Source organism: Lissotriton helveticus, chromosome 8 (assembly GCF_964261635.1).
Source record: "Lissotriton helveticus chromosome 8, aLisHel1.1, whole genome shotgun sequence".
NCBI classification, from domain to species: Eukaryota; Metazoa; Chordata; class Amphibia; order Caudata; family Salamandridae; genus Lissotriton; species Lissotriton helveticus.
The window spans coordinates 1690420573-1690443220 of NC_136069.1; the positions used below are offsets into that span (position 1 = coordinate 1690420573).

Genomic DNA, 22648 nt, shown 5'->3' on the forward strand with positions numbered 1-22648 from the left:
CCTGTGCTTTTGTTTAAAATTGTTGAGTTCCGTTAGGAATAACATTGTGACAGTGGGTGTGATACAGTGTGCACAAATATCCTCATTAGTATAGATGAGGTCACAATAAGGGAGGCATAGCAACTCAGGTGCTGTCGAGTGAAGGTATCCACTGTCGGGCGCTTTGTTTTACATTAATTTAATATTGTGTACATAGTCTCAGAGGCAACCCAAATTTACATTGAAAACATTGGGAAAAGCAACTTTAAAGTTGGAGATGTAGGCAGATTCACTAGCATCACCACTGGCCAGTTTCACATGAAAATCTTCTTTTAATAGATTGGGAGGTTCACTGTTGGGATCTAACATAACCCCTAGATATTTCTGGTGAAACCAACTTACTATCCCCTTTATGAGAGATATAAACTTTCCCAGCAATAAATCTGCCTTTGTATTTAATCATTCCTTGAAAATAACCTATAAGTTTAATCGGTTCACCATCATAAGCTTAGGGATTGATATCTGTCTTGAAAACCTGTAGAAAAGTGTAGAAATGTTTTGACACAATGGTAATTTTTGCTCCAGAGTCAAACAGGACACAAGTGCACTTTCCATCAACTAACACTTCATCAATGGGACCTTTCTTACCATCATGAGAAACTTGAGAGACAATTTGTCCACAGTCTATTTCTGAATCCGTATCACTGTCTGAGAAGGCTAAACGAGTGACTGCACTTACTTTAACCTTGTTTTTCTTTGCACGACATGCAGAAGTATAGTGACCAATTGTTTTACAACTATTACATGTAGCTTTCAAAGCAGGCCATTTTTTATCATTTACTAAACGACCAAGATTCCCACATCGAAAGCATGTGGCTTGGAAGTTAGGTTTTTGAAACATGCGTGAAGTATTCTTATCTGTTATAACACTTCTTTTAGTGAAGTTACTCTTAGTAGCAGTCTTTACTTCTTGGACCACTTCACCTTTGTTTTCATGCTTAGTAATGAGTTCTACACACTTTAGAGAGTGTTCAATTTGTTTTGCAATATTAATAACTTCTTCTAATAAAGGGTCATCTTTCTGCCAAATATCATCTCTTACCTTTTGCACATTGCATCCCAGCATAAACTGGTATCTTATTCTGTCTTCCAGTAAAGCACCAAATGTACATGAAGCCCCCAATTTTCTTAATGCTGTAATGTAATTTTCAACAGTATCACCCTCGTTCTGATTTCTCCGTCCAAAATGGTATCTCTTGAGAATCATACTAACCTTCGGTAAATAATGCCTGTCTAATTTTAAAATACAAATTTCATATTCATTCAATGTAGTGTCATCAATATCTGGAAGGTGTTCAAAAACTTCTTGCCCTTCAGATTCTACACAATGAAGAAGAGCTGTCCTTCTTGCAGCACTTAAGTTAGTGCCACACACTTAGGCGTATCTTTCAAACAACTTTTTCCACTTTTGCCACCTGATAGGGGGATCACCAGGTGTCGAAGGAAAGAAAGGTGGTGTTGCTACGTTTTGCATAATGAAATATGGCTGAAACTGACAACAATGAAATTACAAACAAAAACAGATACTTCAACTGTAAAATCTAGTCGGATAATACTTAAAAAGGTTTTCCCTTATGTTTTACTTTTGAACACTTTAAAAGTGATAATGAGAAAACAAAGAGAAAAATTATTTTGTCAATAAATAATTTCTAAATAATACTTTAAATTGTATTATAAACTTTTAAATTCACAATACCGAAGTCCACACAAATCCTTGACGATGGAAAGTTGAAGAGTCACTGAAATCTTCTCAGTGTCTTTGTGGATGTTTGTTATTAAAAAAAATGTCTTCACTGAATGCTTACGAATGCCAAAAAATTAGGAAATAATGAATTAGGTTTTTTTTAAATGAAAAATAACGAAGATCAGATCCTTTAACGTCCTATACAACACAGTTGAAGGTAAACTGTACCGCCAACTGAAAAGTAGAGGAAATCCCTTAAGATGATGACTACGTTGTATGCGTGGAGCACAAAGAAACTGATGATGCCAGAAGCAAAAATAAAATAAACTGTACCGTCAACTCAAAAGTAGAGCGGAAATGCCCAAAGGTGGTGGCAACGCTGCGTGCGTAGAACACGAAGGAACTGATGATGCCAGCGTTGGAGAAAAAGAAACGGTACTGCTCACTTGATCCTGAACGTTCAAACTTCCAAGATGGCACCTACGTTGGGTGTGTCGCGCACAACGTACCGTAGTAGCACCAGAGCTGAAGAAGAAGACAGCACGAGTTGAGGCGGTGACCGGAGGAATGCAGGGAGCGTTCCAGGTAGGAACGTCACCGGGATTGTTTTTCTTCAAAGTGGACGTTAAGCGTTAGATTGAACAAGATTAAGTGGTTGTTTTTCTTCAAAGTTAGAGTACAACGAGGATTGTTTTTTCTCGAAATAAATGAACGCTTGTTTCCAGAAGAGTTAAGTACTAGTTTTTCTTCAAATTAAATGGACATTAAATGAACGGAAGTTTCAATAAGATGAAGAACTTCTGAAATGACAATCACTGCATACCAAATGTGCAAAAAAATTGGAATGCATTCTTTCCTTTCTTTACGTTTCTTGAAGTAACATTCAAGATGATAAATTTACATCCAGGGAAAAATGGTAAACAGGACTCTTGAAAAGCTGAATGACAAATGTATACTACATTCCTGCATGAGATTTCTAAACTACCAAGAAAATAAAGATACACAAGAATCTTGTGATTTAGAGCACAGAATTCCCAGAGCCCACATCGAAGCCTCCCAACCCGTATACAACTGAATCAAAGTGAAGTTAAGAGTGAGGCATGTAGCGAAAGCTCAAACTTGGTAGAAACAATCATATTTTAGAAGTGGAAATTCAAAGATGTCCATAGACAGTATGAATGAGAAAGTAAGCGATTCCTTACTTAGTTTAAGAGAGAGTCCTTTGTTCTTTTCCAAATAAAAAAAAAATTAGTTAGTAGATCTTGGTGTTGGGACCAATCTTTTGTAGAAGTTCTGGAAATGGTGAGTAGGTTTCCTTCAAACGTCGCCAGTGTAAAATTAAGTAAGATCATTCAAGAAGAGATGATTTAAAATGAGTTTATTCCAGAGTAGGAATGGTCCCATCCACCTGTCAGCTGGACTCAGGGAAACTGAACAACAGCAGAACATGAACATTCCGTAACCATGGTAATAATCAAAGAAAAACATAGACATGGTGGAAGCATGCAAAACAGTTTCAGATATAAGAAATACGATTAGATTAACACTATATTACAATTATAGTTCTTCGTAAATATATATGGAGAAGAAGGGGGAACACATCTGTACCACTGTGGGGGATTTTCAAGAATACAGGAATGGATGATGGCAAGAAGGGCACCACAAGAAAGCTAGAGATAATCTCATTATTAATGGCACACAGGTCCTGCACTTATCTGTAAATGTTGGTCTTTCCCTCTATCTTGATGAGAAATCTGGACGTGTTACATCTGAAAATAATTGCCAACTAATCACCTTGGTAGATGAGGTGTCTGTTGACTGGTCGAACTTCTGCTTCTCTCTTTAAAGGATGCTGTGGAATAGAGGGCAGATGCACCCCAATATTGTGGACAATATTGTGAAGTCCACTTGGGAAAACAACTCCAATACTTATTAGACATTTTAGGGTTATTGGTAACAAGCTGCCCATCTGTTTTGCACAAAAGGGCAAGGACATTCTGGGATACACTGAAGTGGAGTCCTTTGGATATACAGAAAATGGTGAAGGTTAGTTTGCAAAGTATGTCTTGAACCAATCAATAAGCTGGTGAGGTACCTGGGGTGATTTAAAAAAGGTCAGACATTTAGTGTGGAACACACTGATTTCAAAAACAGACTGTGTCTATGGACAAGCCAGAGAGAGGTAATGAAGGGAATTCAGATGTTTTAAGGGCACAGCAGTTTGCATCGGTATCAATAAGTCAAGTGGTATATTTACCATTTATCAAACAAGTAACATAGGGCCCCTTCTGATCTATGGGAATCAGGGTATTTTGAGTACAGCCAACACCTTTAGAGCTGTCCTAGTGGGCAGGGTAAGAGCGTTGTGAGACTTGGTGAAATTCAGGTGGGTCTGTAAGGCAAAGCACATTTGAAACAGCTTCAGGACAATGCCTTTTCCAATGCCCCAAATGCCCACAGGCCAAACATGACTCCCCACACCTGTGGCTTCTCCTCTGTCCCTTCTGTTTCCTCTTGCGAGGTGTCCTCCACTCTTTCCCCTCCTTTGGTCCCCTGTGATGTGCGCTTTCCTTCCTCTTCTCTTCACATTTGTTGTGCATGTTCTAATTTCACGGACATCAGTTGAGTTTCAATACTCTTTTTCTTTTGTTCCCTAGTAGCCACACAATGGTTTGCAATGGTTATTAATCAAGCAATCGTTTTAATGTATCATGCACTACAAATATTCATCAACTGACTCCACACCTTCTGTAACACTCTGCACATAAAAAGCACCTACAGCTTCCTGAGCCAACCCCATTAGACATGCAATGCCTGAATATCTTTCAAACACATTCCAATGCCTGTCTAGATAATGTGCTGGGTATTCTACTTTAGTTTGGTTGCAATTCAAAATTGTAGTATTTTACAGGGCACTCATTCAAGATCTCGTTCAGCAATGTACCCTTTGCCACACCAGAGTCCAATCATTCCCAGGATCCTGCCTCAGCCAACCTGACTTGTCCACCAATCCATCTCTCATTTCACTGGGCACCACCAGGTGCAACAATTGATCCACATCCACCCAGTTATGTCTTTTTACCTCCAACAGCCTTTGCAGTTTCTCATGGAACTGGATAGGGTTTTCTCCAATGTTGGTGGACTGTTGTTTAATACTCATTAAATCAGAGTGGGTACAAGGGATGTGGACAGTGACACACCCTTTGGACTGAAGTTATCTCTTAGCAGAAGAAGTGTGTCTGGTACAGGTAAAGTGGGGTCCAAAATGTCTCGGATAATAGCGGGGCTGCATTTGCGGGGATCTAGATGACCCGCAGGGTCTGAATGCATTCTCCATCTAGACTGTTCCACAATAGTGGAGTGTTCATCTCATCTGGTTATTTCAGCTCCTCCATCTAGCACTTAACTGTCAGTGGATCACATAGCATCGCTTGCTTGTTCGTTACCTTCTTTGTGCTCCACCCACTGGCACCCCACTGGTGTTGCCCTGTTTCCAGGTGAAGCCACTGGAGCATGGGGTATGATTTTTCTTCATGCTTTCTCCAACTGAGAATTTTAACAAGATTTTACACTTTAGTCTCCTCACAGCCTTAATGGGTTGATCAGCCATTAATTTTCAACTCAATTTTGAAAATGTCTGTTATTGGGACCTTCCAGCTAGATTGATTGATTGTACAGGTCGTAGATGATACAGAACCCCTCAGCATTCCTCTCCCGCTCACCCTTTATTCCTTCTAAGACCCTCATTAAAAACGGTCCAGTAAATGTTGTGATGTTTATAAGACTTGACAAATAAATTTCACCCAATTGTGACTTCTTGTGGAATAACGTCTGTCTGCCTGTCTGCCTGTCTGTCTGTCTATCTATCTATCTATCTATTACAATGCACATATTGACATGATTTTCCGAAACGTTCAATTACTCCACTTGTCAATGCCAGCGCTAAATGTTATGGAACTCTTGTCCCCCTATGGGAAATCCACAGTATTGTGCTTGTGTGAATGGAACATGTGTGCAACTATGTGGAAAGTGACTATCTTAGCATATTATAGAAACTGGCAAGTGTCTGAATTCTTGTTGAATTACCTAAAAATTCTAATATGTTATTTACATTTAGTTTGAAATACAACTGTTGCCCAACTATCACTAGGAATTTTGTGTTAATCTTTGAGTTAGAGCTATATTAATACATTTGCTCTGATCACATTCATGGCAACTGATTTATATTAAGCTTTAATGTCACTTATTATTGCGTGATTTAACAAACAGTTATGAATTTTTAGACTTAGAAGGATCAAGGTACAGTGCTTTTATACAATGACTCAATAAGTCCATGGCAACCATATTGTCCAACGTGTCAAAGTGTTGATGTCTAAAGTTTAATCATTCTCCTTTTTTATGGCCAAGTTTATCTTTTCCAACTAAGTGCTGCCTTGTGTTCCTGTCTGGCCTCAGCAGTATAATATAACACTTCGGAAAGAATATACACCCGAGTAGTCCAGCACTGGAGCATAGGATTGCAAACACCTCCACGGCCACCATGTACTTCCCCCGTGTGCTCAGGTACGCCGGGATGAAGGAGATCCACACACTGACAAACACCAGCATACTGAAGGTGATCAGCTTGGCCTCGTTGAAGCTTCCAGGCAGATTCCTTGAGAGAAAGGCCACTACAAAGCTGACTGTGGCCAGGAGGCCCATGTATCCCAGCATGCAGTAGAAGAAGACAGTGTGCCCTTCATTACATTCAAATATTATCTTTCTAAAATCAGACTTCATGTTGAATTCTGGGAAAGGAGGAGACTGGATCAACCAAATGCAGCAAATGCAAACTTGGACCAGAGAGCAGAAGATGACGGTACAGGAAGGAGTTGTTGACCCAATCCATTTCCTTGCTGAGCTGTTGGGATTGGTCGCTTTGAAGGCAATGACCACAATGATAGTTTTAGCCAAAATAGACGACACACTGAGAGTAAATATGATACCAAAGACCATCTGCCGCAGCATGCAGGTGAGCTTCCTGGGGCGGCCGATGAAGATGAAGGAGCAGAGGAAGCAGCACATGAGTGCGATGAGGAGCAGGTAACTGAGCCCACGGTTGTTGGCTTTGACAATAGGAGTGTCTCTGTACTTGATAAACACACAAAGGACAGAAGCAGTGAGGAAGGACAGCAAACCAGCTGTGATGGCCAGGGTTAGGCCCAGTAGCTCTTCATATGACAGGAACTCAACCACTTTTTTGATACATTCGTCATTTCTCTCATTAGACCATTCTTCATCAGGACACTTTTGGCATCGGGCAGTATCTGAAAAAAAAAAGTGAATTTATAAAATTCCCTTTCTAAGGCCATCATACAATGTAAAAGTAAATACGATATACAGGAGGACCATTCTTAAAATAGTAGTTCACAATTGCTATCATTATTAACATTTTTTATTCTTTATTCACAATACGTTCACAGTGATCTGCAACAGGCAAGTAGGTGGTGCAAATTCATTGCAAGATGTAAAGTAAGCGTTCACCTAAGGAATGGGGGGAAGATTCTAATAGTAAATGTATTAAAAAGAACAGTTTTTGCCACAGTTATTACAATTTCTAATCCTCTCCAGGCCGATATGATATTGGGTTCATTTCCAGAATTTTGGGACAATTACCTTTCTTGTACAAACTAATAGCTAACAAACTCTGGGATGTTTTTCCATAAACACCTGCGTTCCTTCAAAGTGGCTTTCTTCCGGGTAAAGCAATGCATTTCCTGTACCTTAAGTAGATAAATGTCTATGGCTGTTAAAATGCATGTACTATATATTTTGAATAGCATTCACATAGTCCCTTGGCCCCTCAAGAAATCGTTTGTAGTTGCGGATGATCTTGTTAATAGTTCCCTCCTTATGGCACATTCCTTGAAATACTTATGAACAGCTATTCCAAAGCACAAAAACATCTAACCCACAATGATCATCTTTAAAGCACAGCCACCAACATCAATGTATAACCACCGACATCAATGCACCACCACTGACATCAATGTACCACCACTGACATCAATGATTCACCACCAACATAAATGTACCACCACCTACATCAATGCTTCATCACCAACATCAATGCACCTCTACCAACATCAATGCACCACCACTGACATCAATGCACCACCACCATCAATGCACCACCATGGACATCAATGTACCACCTCGGACAGCAATGCACCACCAACATCAAAAAAACAACATTGACATCAATGTATCACCAACAACATCAATGCACCACTACTGACATCAATGTACCACCGCCGACATTACCTCACCCCCACCGACATCAATGAACCACTGTAGACATCTATGCACCACCACCGACATCACTGTTCCACCACAAACATATTCATCAGTAATCAATCTTGGATATGTGTAGTCATCAAGACCTAGCAAGGTGATTTTCTTTTGTGCAGCTCCCCACACCTCATCTGTTTCTGCATCTGTGAGGAGCTGTACAATCCCAAGATTATGGAACAGCAAGTCTAGAGTGGCAACACCTGATTTCTAAAAAGTGTATTTATACAGCAGATGTGAGTTCTTAATTTGTGTTGTGAGGTTGAAATGATCAATCCTATTGTTAGCAGATCACTGTTGTTACATACACATCACTCAATGAATGCTAAGGCTGCTAGCAGGAACATTTTAACTATTTAAATTTTGAAGGATCGTTAACATCCTGTAGCCATGTGTATGGCCAGAAGTCACTTGGCAGAAGTTCTAGATATCTTGTAAGTTATCAGCTCATAAGTAGAGTATTCAATTCTAAATCGCAGAGAGTTCTCCCAAAGTGGGTCTCTTCCATCCATATATCAAGGCCATGGCATGTCTCCAACTATAATAAATTGAAGCCAATGAATAATCCTGGTGATTTCATCAACATGGGGCTAGAGCTGTATTAGGTTACAAAGCCTGACAGGTCACAATTTCATCCATGATTAAAAAATATTCACAACTTCTCATAATGTGAAGCTGATGAATATTTTTTATATTTAAAAAAACCTGAAAGAAAGGTGCCCTACTCTGCAGTTAGAACATTCATGCTGCTGCTCAGAGTGTATCCCAAGGCAGAACTTCGAGGAGCAACTACGGATATGACACAGTGGAACACTGTACATTGTGGTGCCGATTTATTAAGGTTTTGGGTAGCCCTTGCACCTCACAAGGCAATGCAAAACCTACAATAAGATTTAAAATGCCACACAGATACATCCTGCGTGGTCCTGAGTGGCTTGGTAAATTTGGTGTAATGCCAGGCAGCGCAGGTCGCTTTACACTGCAGCACGAAGGCATTACATAGGTGGAGCATGGGTGTTCCAACACATCCATCCATGTATTCTGACACATCCTCAAATTGACCCAAACTGGAAGCCTCAGAATGTGTCAGAATTGAACGCCTTCCTGATAGAGGTGCAATGAGGAGTAATATCTTCATTTATCATTGTTGTTTCCTCCAGTGGCGTCACTAGGGTTGGAGTCACCCGGTGCGGGTAACTCATGGTGTCACCCCCTCACGACCTACCGCATGGACCTCCTCCGCTCCAAGTCTGCCAGTGAACACAGATGGCAAATACGGGACCATACAGAATCCTTACTAACGTTTGTAAATTTAGTTCCTATATTTCCTGCATTTTTATATTGATAATTTCATCCATGTAGTGCATTGCTACATCATAAGTGAATCCTCAACAAAAACAAAAAAACAGATCAATGCCATTAAGGGCATTGTACTTGCACACTGTACCCGGCGCCGGAGGCGTGGTTGCTCAGGGCAGGCCTGGCCTCAGACTCGTCACTCAGTGGTTCACTTCACAGTTCACTTCATACATATGAAGTGAACTGTGAAGTCAATCACTGAGTGAGGAGTCTAAGGCCTGCCCTGAGCAATCATGTTTCCTGCGCCGGGCACCGCGTGCAAGTACAATGCCCCGGGCCAGGACTAGGAGGCTGGAAGTGAAATTAAATGTGAGCTTAAAGAAGAAACATTTGTGGAATTACTGAAAAGAAAGTGCGCCCACAGACTAAATAATAAAATGATTTTTCTATTCTGTTTGCTTCATATTCTTGCCATTTTGTAGCAATGTAATTAATAATTTCCACTAATGCAAAAGTCGCTTTATTTTTTCACCTTTTGAGAATGAAGGTATTAGTTCAGCTCTATTAGAATTCACACTTGTTCCCAGCAGGCCTTAGTCGTGTAGTGGCAGCAAGCATTTAACTGACTGAACAAACTAATGGTCATTCACAATAGAATAGGTTTTTGCAGCATGTCCAAAACAATATTACTGCTTATATAAGGTCCCAGCAGTGAGAAAACATCACCATATCTGACGGGGTTGCAGTTTGTCTACTGGGAAGATCGTCACCTTTTCAAAGACAGCACATAATTAGTTATTTATCCCATCCTCCCAGTCCCTGAATCTGTAACATCTTTAAAACACACACACACACACATATCCATATATCTATCTATATATATATATATGTGTGTGTTCATACAGTTTCTCTTTACTGCGGCATGTAATTAAATCACAGAACCATATTTTCATCTCATGATTGACTGTCTCTTTCACTTTAAAATCTGGTTCCTCTTCTCTTTGTGGGCACTTGAAAGGCGCAGCATGCATGCTCTATTTTCTAACTGGTAACCCCATAACGCCAATTTTACCTATAACAGACCAGAAACCCAAAAGAGAAATGGCACAGCCAGTGTGTACCCAGAGAAGCAGGGCCCCAACCGAGGGAATGACCAAAATAACAAATCACAAGTCAGCAGAAACACAAATCCACAGCCAAAAGCACAGGGACATAAAAGCTATCAGGATGGACAATAAGGCAGCAGGATGAAGACCGGCCAGCAAAGCAGGCATATTTCAGCCAAGCAGTTCACTTCATAGTATACGTATGAAGTTAACTGCTGTGAAGTGAACCACCTGTAAGTGAAGTGATGAGTTCAAGGAAAGGCCTGGCCTGCTCCCTGCCTTGAGCAATGAATCATGCAGGCCGGCCGTGTGCAACTGCAAGCACAATGCACCGACCGGGTCAGGACTAGCCTAGGAGGCTGGAAGGGCGTGGCCGGACAGGGCCTTCTATATATTTATGCGTTTTTATATAGCGCAGACTTTACCCAAAGTCATCCGAGCGCTTCACAATAGGAACAGTAATGAAACATGAGGAGAAAATTACAAGTGAACAAATTACAAAAGCAAACGTTAAGTTATAAGAGGCAAAAGTGACAATTGTGAGCATACAAAATACATGAGGTTGCAAACGGTGCATTACAGGAGGAAAAAGTAACATGTGCGCAGGTTTAGGTTACAAGAGAAAACAAAGTACAACAAAGTACAATTAGAGGTATAATACTGCAATATATGGTAGACACCCAAGCACAAGAACAAACGTTACGTAGGCAATGGTGGCACTTGTGCAAGTATCAAAAAGCAAACAAAATGCCATTACCGCAGTCCCCAGGCCTATCGTGACTGCCCAATGAAGAAAGCTTTAGCCTGGTGCGCTAGACCCGCCCGAAGAGGGCCGTGTTTTTGTTTGTGCGAATGTGCGCCCAAGAAAAAAGCATTGTTTGTACTGAATCAGATTCATTTGTGTGCCACTGCACTGCCACATTTCTATCTTAGTTCATGATTCATATTAATTTATAAATAAATGATATTATTTCCCTCTCACCGACTGCCTCCGAGTCCGGAACCAAGAAGTCAATCCCAGATTTAAAGGGGGGAGACCACGTTGGTGCTCGCGATATCAAAGAAGATGGTGGTATGGTGGTGTTGTGATGTCGGTATTAATTCTTTATTCTAGTAGCAAGCACTCCCCTGCGCTGCTGTCAGTTTCGTCTCCTCCCTGGCGCGTGACCGCCGCAACCCGTCAGAGCAGGAGCGCACAGCACGCGGGGGCTGTCCAGGACCGTCATTGGTAGCGCTAAAGATTGACGGCACTGGGACCCACAAATTGCTGGGTACGCCGGCGCCACTGCTGCTTGCACACATGTGAACATGCTAATTCTAAAACAGTACAACTTTTACTGTAAACAAAAGAAAGGTCTGCCTTAAATTGAAGTCGAATAACATCCTCATATGTCTGGAAGCTTTGGTAATGAGGCTCGAGGATGTAGCAGCAATGTCTAGGTCTTTAGTTCAGGAGTTTGTGCAGAGGCCATAATTCAGGAGAGGGTTTGCCTCTCGTGTGCCAGGATGTCTAACAGTACTGGTAAAAAGCTTATTACACTTTGCACATCTGCATTTATGGTTTAATGCCAGGCCATTTTTTCCATATGTATTTGTTTTAAAATAAACCATTTAACCAAAGTCAGTAGGCAAGTGTTAAATTTGTGTAGTAAAGTCAAATCCATCTGAAGAGGCCAACTCACTATCAGGATAGCAGTGTAAAGTCATTGTAACCTGGCTGAAACAGTGGATAAGAGTGCAATGAGTTAATGGCTGCAAGATACATTTCCTTTGCAGCTGATATTTCAGGATACAGGGCACAACCCCGGTGTCCTGAGAAACAATTTCAAGTTTTCAAGGCCACTTAAGTGGGTAGGGCGAGTACAACCTGGCCTATAGACCTTAATTGGGAGACTCTCAAAGGAAATCGGCTGGTTTACATAAAAAATAAATTAATAAAATAAGTTGCCGTTTTAGAGGATCCTTTCAGGATTCATGGAATCTTGACATCTAAATTGGCGTCTGTTGTCCTCAGTCTTTGACTGAGTGTCATTTACTGCAGACACTATTTCTGGTTTCAATGTAATGCGAATCCTGAAAAAGATCCATCAACCAGGCAAGCTTTACGCCAGAGTACCGCAAACCCATGGTAAACTTCAACCCATACCTCACCATTGGGGGTTTACCATCATAGGTTAGGACCACAGAACCTCACATGGTGAGGTATGGGTCACAGAAACTTGCTGTGGGTTTGCGATACTCAAGGAGGGTTCACTGAACTCATGAGCCATGCTGGGGCAAGGCCCAGCATCAATGCACAACTAGGTTTACCTGCATGTATATGGTTGTATGCAGGGCCTAGTCCTGGCTGTGCGCAATTCAGTATGTCATTAAAAAAGTAGGATATTCACTGAAAAAAGCACAGTTATAAACTGACTTATACTTCGTTCTCAAAGACGCAAAACCACTAAACCTTGCAGTTTTGGTATGCAATGCATCCCATAATTCACACCACCCCAATCAAAACAAGCATTTAAAATAAGACAATAAAGAAAAGGTGACTAACAAGCGCAAAACCTGGTGAACGACTTGAGTTATGGCATTTTTCACTGATTTTGCTCTATTGGTCAAGAACCATAATTAAGGTACCTAACTATTTTTTTCATTGAGAGAACACAAGCAGAAGTGTGTGTGTCCTGGAACAGTAGTAAGTTTGCTTCGCCATGAGGTGGCATGAAACAGTCCCACTGCCACACACGTCAGTCTTGAGACATATCCAAAGTGGAAGATAACCAAAGGCACAAAGAAGCTGGAAATGTAAGGACCATACCACTAGTCAGGGTGTTGCATTTTGTCCAAGAAAAAAACAGTTATAATGCTTTTTGACTAGGTAGCATGCCAACAGGTCACCACCACCCCATGCAGGGTCAATTTTAAGCACGCAGCAGGCTGATTTTCATTTTTGATCCAACCAAATTGATTTACAAATGTTTTAATGGCACATAGGATCCCTAATGAAAATCACGAAGATATCAATCTGGAAACATTTGTACAAGAATGGCACATTAAATCTGCCAATAAACGCATGCGCCATCTGTGCGCACAGGCATACCGCCACCATGGAACAATTGAGTCCAAATATAGAGAGGGTAAACATTGGGACACAAACTTTATACCGCAGTAAAGATTTCACACAGGCTCCCGTTCCCATGAGAGGCAAAACAAAAAGAAAGTCTGCTAAGTTGATGAATGAAATACTACACAGTTTCTCAAAAGCCTTATACTAGCACCGTCATGTTTTCCACAGACGTAATGTTGACAGACACCTCCAACAAAATAGCGAGTTACTTTTCTCAGGCTTTGCAGAAGCAGACATTTCTTTTGATTTCAAAGTATTTTTTCATTCCTCTTGCGAGGAACCCCTTCACTGGCATCTTCCCTTATGCATGCAGTGGTGGTGGTGGTAGAAGGCAAAATGATGGGGCCCCTCAGCAGAATGGGGAGAGGGGGCCCCCGAGACTCCCATATCTCACTAATATTCATTGGCATGTGACCCTCGTTGAAGGGTGCAGGAACTGGCCGCGCGACGCATCCGCATCGCACCAGAGACCAGCATCATCACAAGCATCTGGTGCGTGCGTGCGTGGCGAGGTGCTGCTGCAGTGAGTAAACACACTCACTGCACTGACTGCAGTAGTACAGTAGCAGTATTTTTTTTTTTTTATGGCGTGCGCTTGCGGCTTGCACGCACTAAGCAACAGCGTAATTAACCGGATTTGTGTCACCCCAGATGGGGTGACACCCGGTGCGGTCCGCACCCCCCGCACCCCCCCTAGTGACGCCACTGGTTTCCTCTTTGTAAGTGTGCTGCATTCTACAGCATGCTTCAAAGATGAAAATGCCTCTAAGGATTGTTTTCATACTCGAACTTATCCCCGTAGTCGGGTATATAAAGCAGGAGAATATGAAATTTGAAGACATCAACCAGGAAATCAATGGGTACCGGGACTACCTGATTAAAAAAAAGATCATGAAACTTAAAAAGGACATTAATAAATTCAGCTATGAGTTAGCTTACCCCGATCCTAATAAAGAATACTACCAAGAAAGAAAAGATCAGACCTGGGAAAGACAACCTAGAAACAAATCCACACACTTTAAAGGGGGGAAAACATGCAACTGTGTCTGGCTCCTCTAGGTCCAGAAGTGAAGAAGAAGGCTGTCCCATGGGACATAGCTCAAAAAGTGAATATGGGACTTTTATAGAACAGAGACAAAAGAGGAGAAAGAGAAACAACCTGAACAGAGGGAGGGGCCAGTTTATGAGTAACCAACCTCCTCAAGATTACATAAGAACAGTAAGCCAGAAATACTGGAGGTAGACAAAGCACCCATCATTAATAAATCCAGTAGAATATCCAGAAAACAGAGAGGGAAGTTTTGGAAAAATAATTCAGTTTTGTACCCACCACAGGCATAAACAGGTTTGAGATTGAAAGGGATCTTAAATGCTTCTTTAGAAAGATTTGGCTATACTTTTCTTTGAGAGCCACAATGAGAGGCAATACACCAATAACTTGGGACTTAGATCCAAATCAACTTTTACTCCAACAGTAGCACTGGTAGGTAAGAAAATGGACACCTTTGAAAGAGTGATTGAAATGATTATACTAAAAATCACGGATGAGGCTTGTTTTCAGGCTAATGATCTAGCAACATTTCACAGGAAGCAGTTGATTGGTTGAGGCAGGATCTTAGTATTACATATTAACCTGTAGAAAAGGGGGGAGGGGCAGTCGTTTTTGATACGATAGACTATGAAGCAAGGGCACTTGGATTATTATCCACTAGTGAGTACTCTCAGAGTGTCCCTAATACTAGATTTGCTAGACTCAATAGAGAGATATTCAATCAACTTGAGGAGGCCAGACATGAAGACTGGATCTGTGAGAAAGAATATAACTTATTTAGAAATAATGATCCTATCATTCCGGCATTCTATGAATTGCCACAATCCATAAGAGTATACAAATCCACGCTTGAGACCCATAGGGACCCATTAAGATGTCGGGCGGATTGCAATCCGCCCGACATCCACACTCGTTTCCCCCCCGCCATATTAGTATGGCGGGGGGACCTCGGTGGACGGAAAAACCGCCCGCCACTTTTCCGTCCCGGTCGCCTTGTGGCCGGGGTGGAAAAGGAATAATATGGTGGCGGTGTCTATCAGACACCGCCAGCCATATTAGGATGGGCAATTGACGATGCCTTATTGCCGCCACGGAAAGGCATGCGGAGAATCCCTGCAGGGGCCGGTTGTGGGCCCCCTGGGACTCCGGGGGGGTGGGGCTGCACATGGTACCCCGCAGCAGTTCCATGCAGAGTATGGCAGGCACCGCGCGGTGCCTGCCATGCTGTGCACGCCCGCCACAATGGTAGGAATGCAGGATGCGCCCGCCACAGTGGCGGGCGCATCCTAATGCTGGCCACGGGACCCCCGCCCTTAAGGCGGGCGGTCCCTATTACCACGAGGATGGCGGGCGACAAAGTCCGCCCGCCATCCTAATGAGGCCCTTAGTCTCTTGTTTGGTCTCATTGCTTGAACCCCTTAGCAAATATGCAGATTACTACTTAAAACCCCTAGTAAGTAAGTAGACTTTCTGCGTAAAAGACTCAATACACATGATCTCAATATTGGAAGGAGTTCAATTTAACAGCAATAGAGAATTCTTAGTTACCCTCAATACCAAGGCGTTATATACCAATATCCATGAGGGGGGTGAATGTAAAGTGTGTGTCTGTGGTTCTTAATAACAATATCTTTCTTTTCAACTCAAGGGCGCCAGCATGGGAGCCACCTGTGCACCAAGATTAACTCTCTTATATGTAGGCGATTTTGAAAATAAACACATTTATAAGGGACTGGATCCCCTGTATGAAAACATTAGATGTTGACATTGTTTTATCAATTATATTTTCTTCATTTGGGATGGCTCAAAACAAGACCTGGATGAATTTTTTATTTGGTTCATTTTTGGGGATGCAAAACTGAAATTCAAAGCACATGTGAGTAATCAAAAAGTGGACTTTCTTGACAATGAGATTAAAGAAATGTCGGGACATCTAGAAGTGGAGCTTTTTACAAACGCCTCTGATAAAAATACGTTGCTCCACTACTGGAGCTTTCATCCAAAGGCACAAAAGGACAGTATACCATTTGGACAGTTTCTGCAACTCAGGAGAGAGTGTTTACCAGTAGATGATCTGCAAACATGCATAAAATTTTAAAAAGAAATGTAAGGAAAGAGGTTATCCCGCAAAAATATTCAACCACTCCTTCAAAAGGGCCTGTTTTTACAATAGGGACAATATGTTCTACAAACCTAAGAGGTATGAAAATAAGAACGGAATTGTTTTTGTGAGTCAGTTGTCTGGGATAACCCCCTATTTGCCTTTCGGTGGAACAAAAATTAAAAACATTCCATAATGCTAACCTATAGAGAAGAAAAAACCCTGTGCACAGGTGCCTCTAAATATGGAGAATGCCACAGGAAATTACAGTCGTGAAAACTACAGTATCTACTACAAATCCATAGTTACTAAAATGATTGAATGCTAGGGACTTACTCCCTTAACAATTGTCGCAGCAGTAATGGTGTACATCTTTTGATTTGCCTATGTAGTTTAGGCTATGTGGGGGAGATGGGCAGATAACTGTGCTTGATGGTGTGTGGACATAGGTCTGCAATCAGGAAGAGAAAAAGTAATGCTCCACTAGGTGATCAAATAATAGAGAATGGTCACAAGAACAATAATTTACAGTGGTTTGTCTTAGAAAAAACCATTGGCAAAAAAAAGAGGTGACAGCACAGAAGAAAGAATCTATTTGTAAATGTAAATGTGGGTGTACTTGTAAAGCGCACTGCGACTCCATGAAGTATCCTGGCGCTAAAGACCGCTGGGGAACCCGTCCTGGTTTTCCCTGTGAGATGGTCCCTTTCTGGGTATCTCCAATGTGAAACCAGGCATCCCCGGCGTCTGTGGGGGCCCGTTGTAGAGATGAGGCAAGCTTAATGCCCAGAGTTGCCGAGTGTGTTCCCTGGTTAGAGTAGGCACCGAGGCGAGAATTATCGAGTCCGTTTTTGACCCTGGTCCACGACCCTGCCGCGTCAGGAATTGAACCCTGGTCCCGGGCCGTTCTCTGCTTACGGGTCTGCCGCCTCTAACCAGTGAGCCACACCACTCCACTCCATTTAGGGGAACAATTGGGGAGAGGATGTGGCCTAACAGCTACAGCGGTGGACCTCGAAGCTGGGGAACTGGGTTCGAGTCTCGGCAGGGACACTCACCATCCTGTGATGCTGGGCAAATCATTTGTTCTCCCTGTGCCTAAAAAAAGTGAATGTGTCCATCTGTAATGCAACTGGTGCTCATGTAAAGAGCCCTGATACCCTCAGGTCGAGCTCACGTGATAAGAAGCTCCCAAAAATAAATAAACATATGGTTTATTTCAAAGCTTAATACAGTTAGGCGAGGATTAAATCAGAGCAAGGACTGGGAACGTTTTACCCCCTGAATGGCGGGCACCGGTTTTGGAGGAGTATTTTAATTCCACATAGCCTGTGGGTCAATTGGCTGATCAGTTGTATCGCTTTAAACTTGTCGATGACAACTGCTCCCGGATATAGACAGGAGCGAGTGGGATGGGTTACTGCATTCAGAAGGAAATGGGAAAAGCTAGACAATCTTAATTAAAAAGTAAATAGAAAAAAAGATCTGGCAAGGCAAGAAATTCTCACTAGAACTTATGAAATATTGCCCAACGATTGAATATAAATCATACATGATACAAACAAGGGCAATTTAGATACTTTGAATCTATTTTTTTTAATGACCTTGCTCTATGTATATGATTGCTTCACTTATGAAATTATATATTTCTTAACTGACGAAAATTGATTAATAATATGAAGCCCGATTTTGATATCGCCTAAGGGAGTGAATGAAACCATACAGTGACGTTTAACAATACAAATTATGCAGTAACATCAAGGCAGAGTCAAACAACACCCAAGATGGCGTTTGTTTTATCTAAACAAATAACGTGGGAGGTGTATCGCATGACAAATGGGACATTTCCCACAAGGCGTGAACTCACCAATCAGTGGGTATTTATGAAGCCTGGTGTCACGAGGGATTGTTTTCCCTGTAGAACATATACCTGCCCCGCTGGAGCATCAAAAACGAAAGGTATCAGAATATCGGACAATGGGTATATGCTCAGCCCTGCAAAATGCCACGCATCAGGGGTTAAACTAACACCAATTAAATCATTTTCCTCCTTCATTCCAGCACTTTACCAAATTGTCACGCAAAGTAAAGTGCTCATTTCGAGCTCCAGGAGAATATTCAAGCTACTTACAGTCCAAATTCTGTTGCAGGCCCTTCATGGGTTAAATCTATCATGAGCTGACTCTGCTAGCTGCAGGCTGAGGGTGGAACAGAGCCAATTACTATGGATATCTATCAATCAATCACTTCTAAAACACTGCTTCTCACCTGAGAGGGTTTCAAGGTGCTATACTGTGGTCTCAGTAAAAAAGCCCTTTTGAGACCCTTCCTGAAGTTGGTCAGCGAGGATGAAGTGTGGAGGTGGAGGGGAAGGGCGTTCCAGGTCTTGGCAGTGAGGTGGGAGAAGGAGCGTCCTCCGGCCCGGCAGCGTCAAATGCGTGATATATATGTGAGGGTGAGATGAATGGATCTGCGGTTCCTATGAGGTTAGTGGAAATTTAGGCAGTGGTTCATGTAGGCAGGTCCTTAATCTCGGAGGGATTTGTAGGCATGGTTCAGGAGCTGAAATTGACATCTTTTCTGGGTGATGTGGGTCCTCTTCAGCAGGCGGAGGATGAGTCTGGATGCTGAGTTCTGGATAGTCTGGAGTCTCCTCATGATTTCGGTGGTGGTACCTCCATAGAGTGCATTGCAGTAGTCCAGGTTGCTGGTGATGAGTGCCTGCGTCATGGTTTTCCTGGTGTTGATGGGGAGCCACTTGATGACTTTGCAGACCATGCAAAGAGTGTGGTAGCATTCTGGGGAGACAGAGTACATCTGTTGTTTCAAGGAAAGTTCACTGTCTAAGATAATTCCGAGGTTGCGGACATGGTCTCTCGGAGTGGGGGTGGGTCCGACTCCCAATGGCCACCAGGAGTCATTGTAGAGGGAGGTGTGTCTGCCGAAGATCAGTACTTCAGTTTGTCCGTGTTGAGCTTCAGGCAGTTGTTCTTCATCCAGGCTGAGACATTCTTCATAGAGTTGTGGAAGCTAATCTTTGTGGTGGTGGGATCTGCTGAGAGCGTGAGGATGAGCTGGATGTCATCGGCATAGGAGACTATGTTGATGTATGGGCTCCGACAATGTCTGAACTGAGGGAAGAGCCTTGAGGGATGCCACAGATGGTGTGCTTGAATTCACAGGTGAAAAGAGGGAGACACATTCTCTAGGTGCATGGCATAAGAAAAAAAGCCATCCATTTGGGTACATCTTCTGTGATTCTGATATGTCGTAGCCGAGTGATGAGTGAGTAAAGGGAGGTGGTGTTGAGGGCTGCAGAAAGGTCGAGAAGAATCAGGGCGGCTGATTCTCCTCTGTCGAGTAGGGTGCGGATATCGTCTTTTGCAGTGATTAGTGCTGCCTCAGTGCTATGGTTGATTCTGAATCCTGATCGAGAAAGGTCCTGCAGGTTGTCTCTTGCCAGGTGGCCGGTGAGTTGGAAGTTGGTGGCCTTCTCCAGGACTTTGGCAGGAAACAGGAGCAGAGAGGTGGGACAGTAATTCTGGTGTTTGCTGGGTCTGCCAATGGTTTCTTGCGGAGGGGTCAGGTCTCTGCATGTTTCCAAGCATCTGGAAAGGTAGATGCAGTGATCAAGGTGTTGAGGACGGTGGTGAGCTGGTGGCTGATCTCTTCTCTTCCATGGTTGAAAAGTCAGTGGGGGCAGGAGTCGGTGGGTGCTCCAGATTGGATGGAGTTTATTCGCGTATTTGTGTTCTGTGTACTGAGCTGTTCCCATGAGGAGAGTGGGTGGTCGGCGGCGTTGGTCGATGGGATGCTGAAAGAGGTCAGTGGGTTGAGGATTGAAGTGTCTGTATATGGTTTCTATCTTGTTGTGAAAGTGGGCTGCGAGGGCATCACAGAGTTCCTGTGAGGATTGGATCAAGTTTTTGGTGGCAGACATGGATGTGAACTCTTTGATGATGACAAAGATTTCCATGATTTGTTTGGCACTGGTCTCAATCAGGCGTGTAAAAGCATCCTTTTTAATGGCTTTGAGCTGCTGGTGGTAGTAGTTGTTGAGGGCTGATTTATAGGTGGCTCGGTCTGTGTTGTTCCTGCTGGTTTGCCACTTTCTTTACAGTTGTTTACATCTGTGTTTAGTTGAGTTAAGTTCTGGGGTGTACCAGCTGGCTCATTTGTTGGATATGTGTATTCTGGCAGGTTTGATGGGTGTGACTTAGTTGGTGGAGCTGGTTATCAAGGTGTTGTAGATCTCTACTGCCATGTTCAGGTCTGTGGTAACGTAGGGTTGGGTGATGCTGAGGATGTTGGTGCATTGGTGCTGAGTGACCTTGGTCCAGCTGCAGAAGGGTGCCCTGTGAGGGTCTGGGGTTGTGCAGGGAGGTCCGGTGAAGGTGAAGTGCATGATGAAGTGGCCTGATCAGGTGAGTTCAGTGGTGTGGCTGAATCTGATTCTGGTACTGGATGTGAAGATGGGGTCTAGCGTGTGTCCTCCTCTGTGTGTGCGGTCTGTGACCAGGTGCTTGAGGCCAATGTTGTCCAATCGTTTGAGGAGGTCTGATGATTTGGTGTCTGAGGGGTCGTCCAGGTGGAAGTTGCAAGCTCCCAGGAAGACTTAGAGCTCTGATTCGATGGCAACCTGGGTGTGCGTAAGGCCAGGGTTCCTGGCACTGGTTGTGTACCAGGGACAGTGACTGGCACATGGGGCAAACAGCAACAGTAGCTTTCAAAAGTGAAAGCAAGAGGAAAGAGGAGGAACAACTGGGTAGCGAAGTCCTGCGTGGGAAAATAACTTTTGAATTGTATGTGTGTTCTGCCCTCTGCTAATGTGCGACATTATGCCAATCAGGTTGCCCTGTAGCCAGCAATGCCTGTGCCACTGTAAACATTGAACGCAACTTACCCAGCAGTCAGCAGGTGTTAAGCAGAAGTATAGATAGAGAATAGAACTCCCGGTGCAAGGTATGCGGCCTAGGAATCTCGGCAATTTCTTAACGTTATTGCGCTCCTGAAAAGTCAAACTTCGTTCAGCTCAATTAGAGGGATGTATGACGTTACAACGCATGCTTTTACCACGCATGCTGCTACAACGCAAGTATTACAACGGAAACCTTTACAACGCATAGCGCTTTGGGGTGCTGGATAGTGAATAGTTTAATTTACTATTCCAACTCCAGTCCCCGTGGACACTAGGGAAGGTGTTGGATAGTAAATTAAATCTATTCCCTATCCTAGAGCGCCCCCCCCAGCGCAATGCGTTGTAATGGTTTTCATTGTGAAACCTGCGTTGTAAAAGCACTGCGTTGTAAAAGTTTTGTTGCAAAGGATGTTTCCCCAATTAGAGAGTTTACAATAAACATTCATCGTTTATATTAATGTGTCCTTAGAATATTTTCCCTAACAGACGGGTGTAAATAAATCATATGCATCACAATTGTTTCCTCCTTGCCCAGCCCTTCATTGATTGCCTCACTCGTACCCTCCAACAGTGCCCCTCATCTCTCCATAGACCCTCTCTCACAAATATTTATTTTATTTTATAGCACCTCTCATACTAGTTTAGGGTGTTGGAGCACTTTACATCCCACACCTATACACAGACAATGAATCATAGTGTGTAAATCAGTGTATAGGAAATGTTACAATAGACACATCATTCATAACAGTAGACATTTTTTAAGAGCACTTGCTCTGGAGAAGCACAAATTCAGGATTCAAATGTAACATAGTGGTTAAGGTTGGCTTTCCTAATAAGAATGTATTTCTAACCAAACAAACCCTTTTTAGGAAAATCAGGATAAATGAAAGACTGGAAAATAATCATAACTTTCTAACCTGTACCATGCAATTTGCTTAAAGCTCTTTGATGTCAGTTCAGAGCTCACTGTGCTATATTGCGATTGTAATTTATGAACTGTGA

General features: G+C 42.7%; 1 protein-coding gene across 1 annotated transcript in view; it reads right to left on the reverse strand.

The window, feature by feature from the left end:
* Positions 1–6106: 6106 nt before the first annotated feature.
* The window catches only part of LOC144774098 (extracellular calcium-sensing receptor-like), a 106844-nt gene continuing 90302 nt past the window's right edge, over positions 6107–22648 (reverse strand). Inside the window, exon 5 of the mRNA XM_078659124.1 lies at positions 6107–7029. Coding sequence (XP_078515250.1) covers positions 6107–7029 — 923 coding nt within the window. The remainder of the gene's footprint in view (positions 7030–22648) is intronic.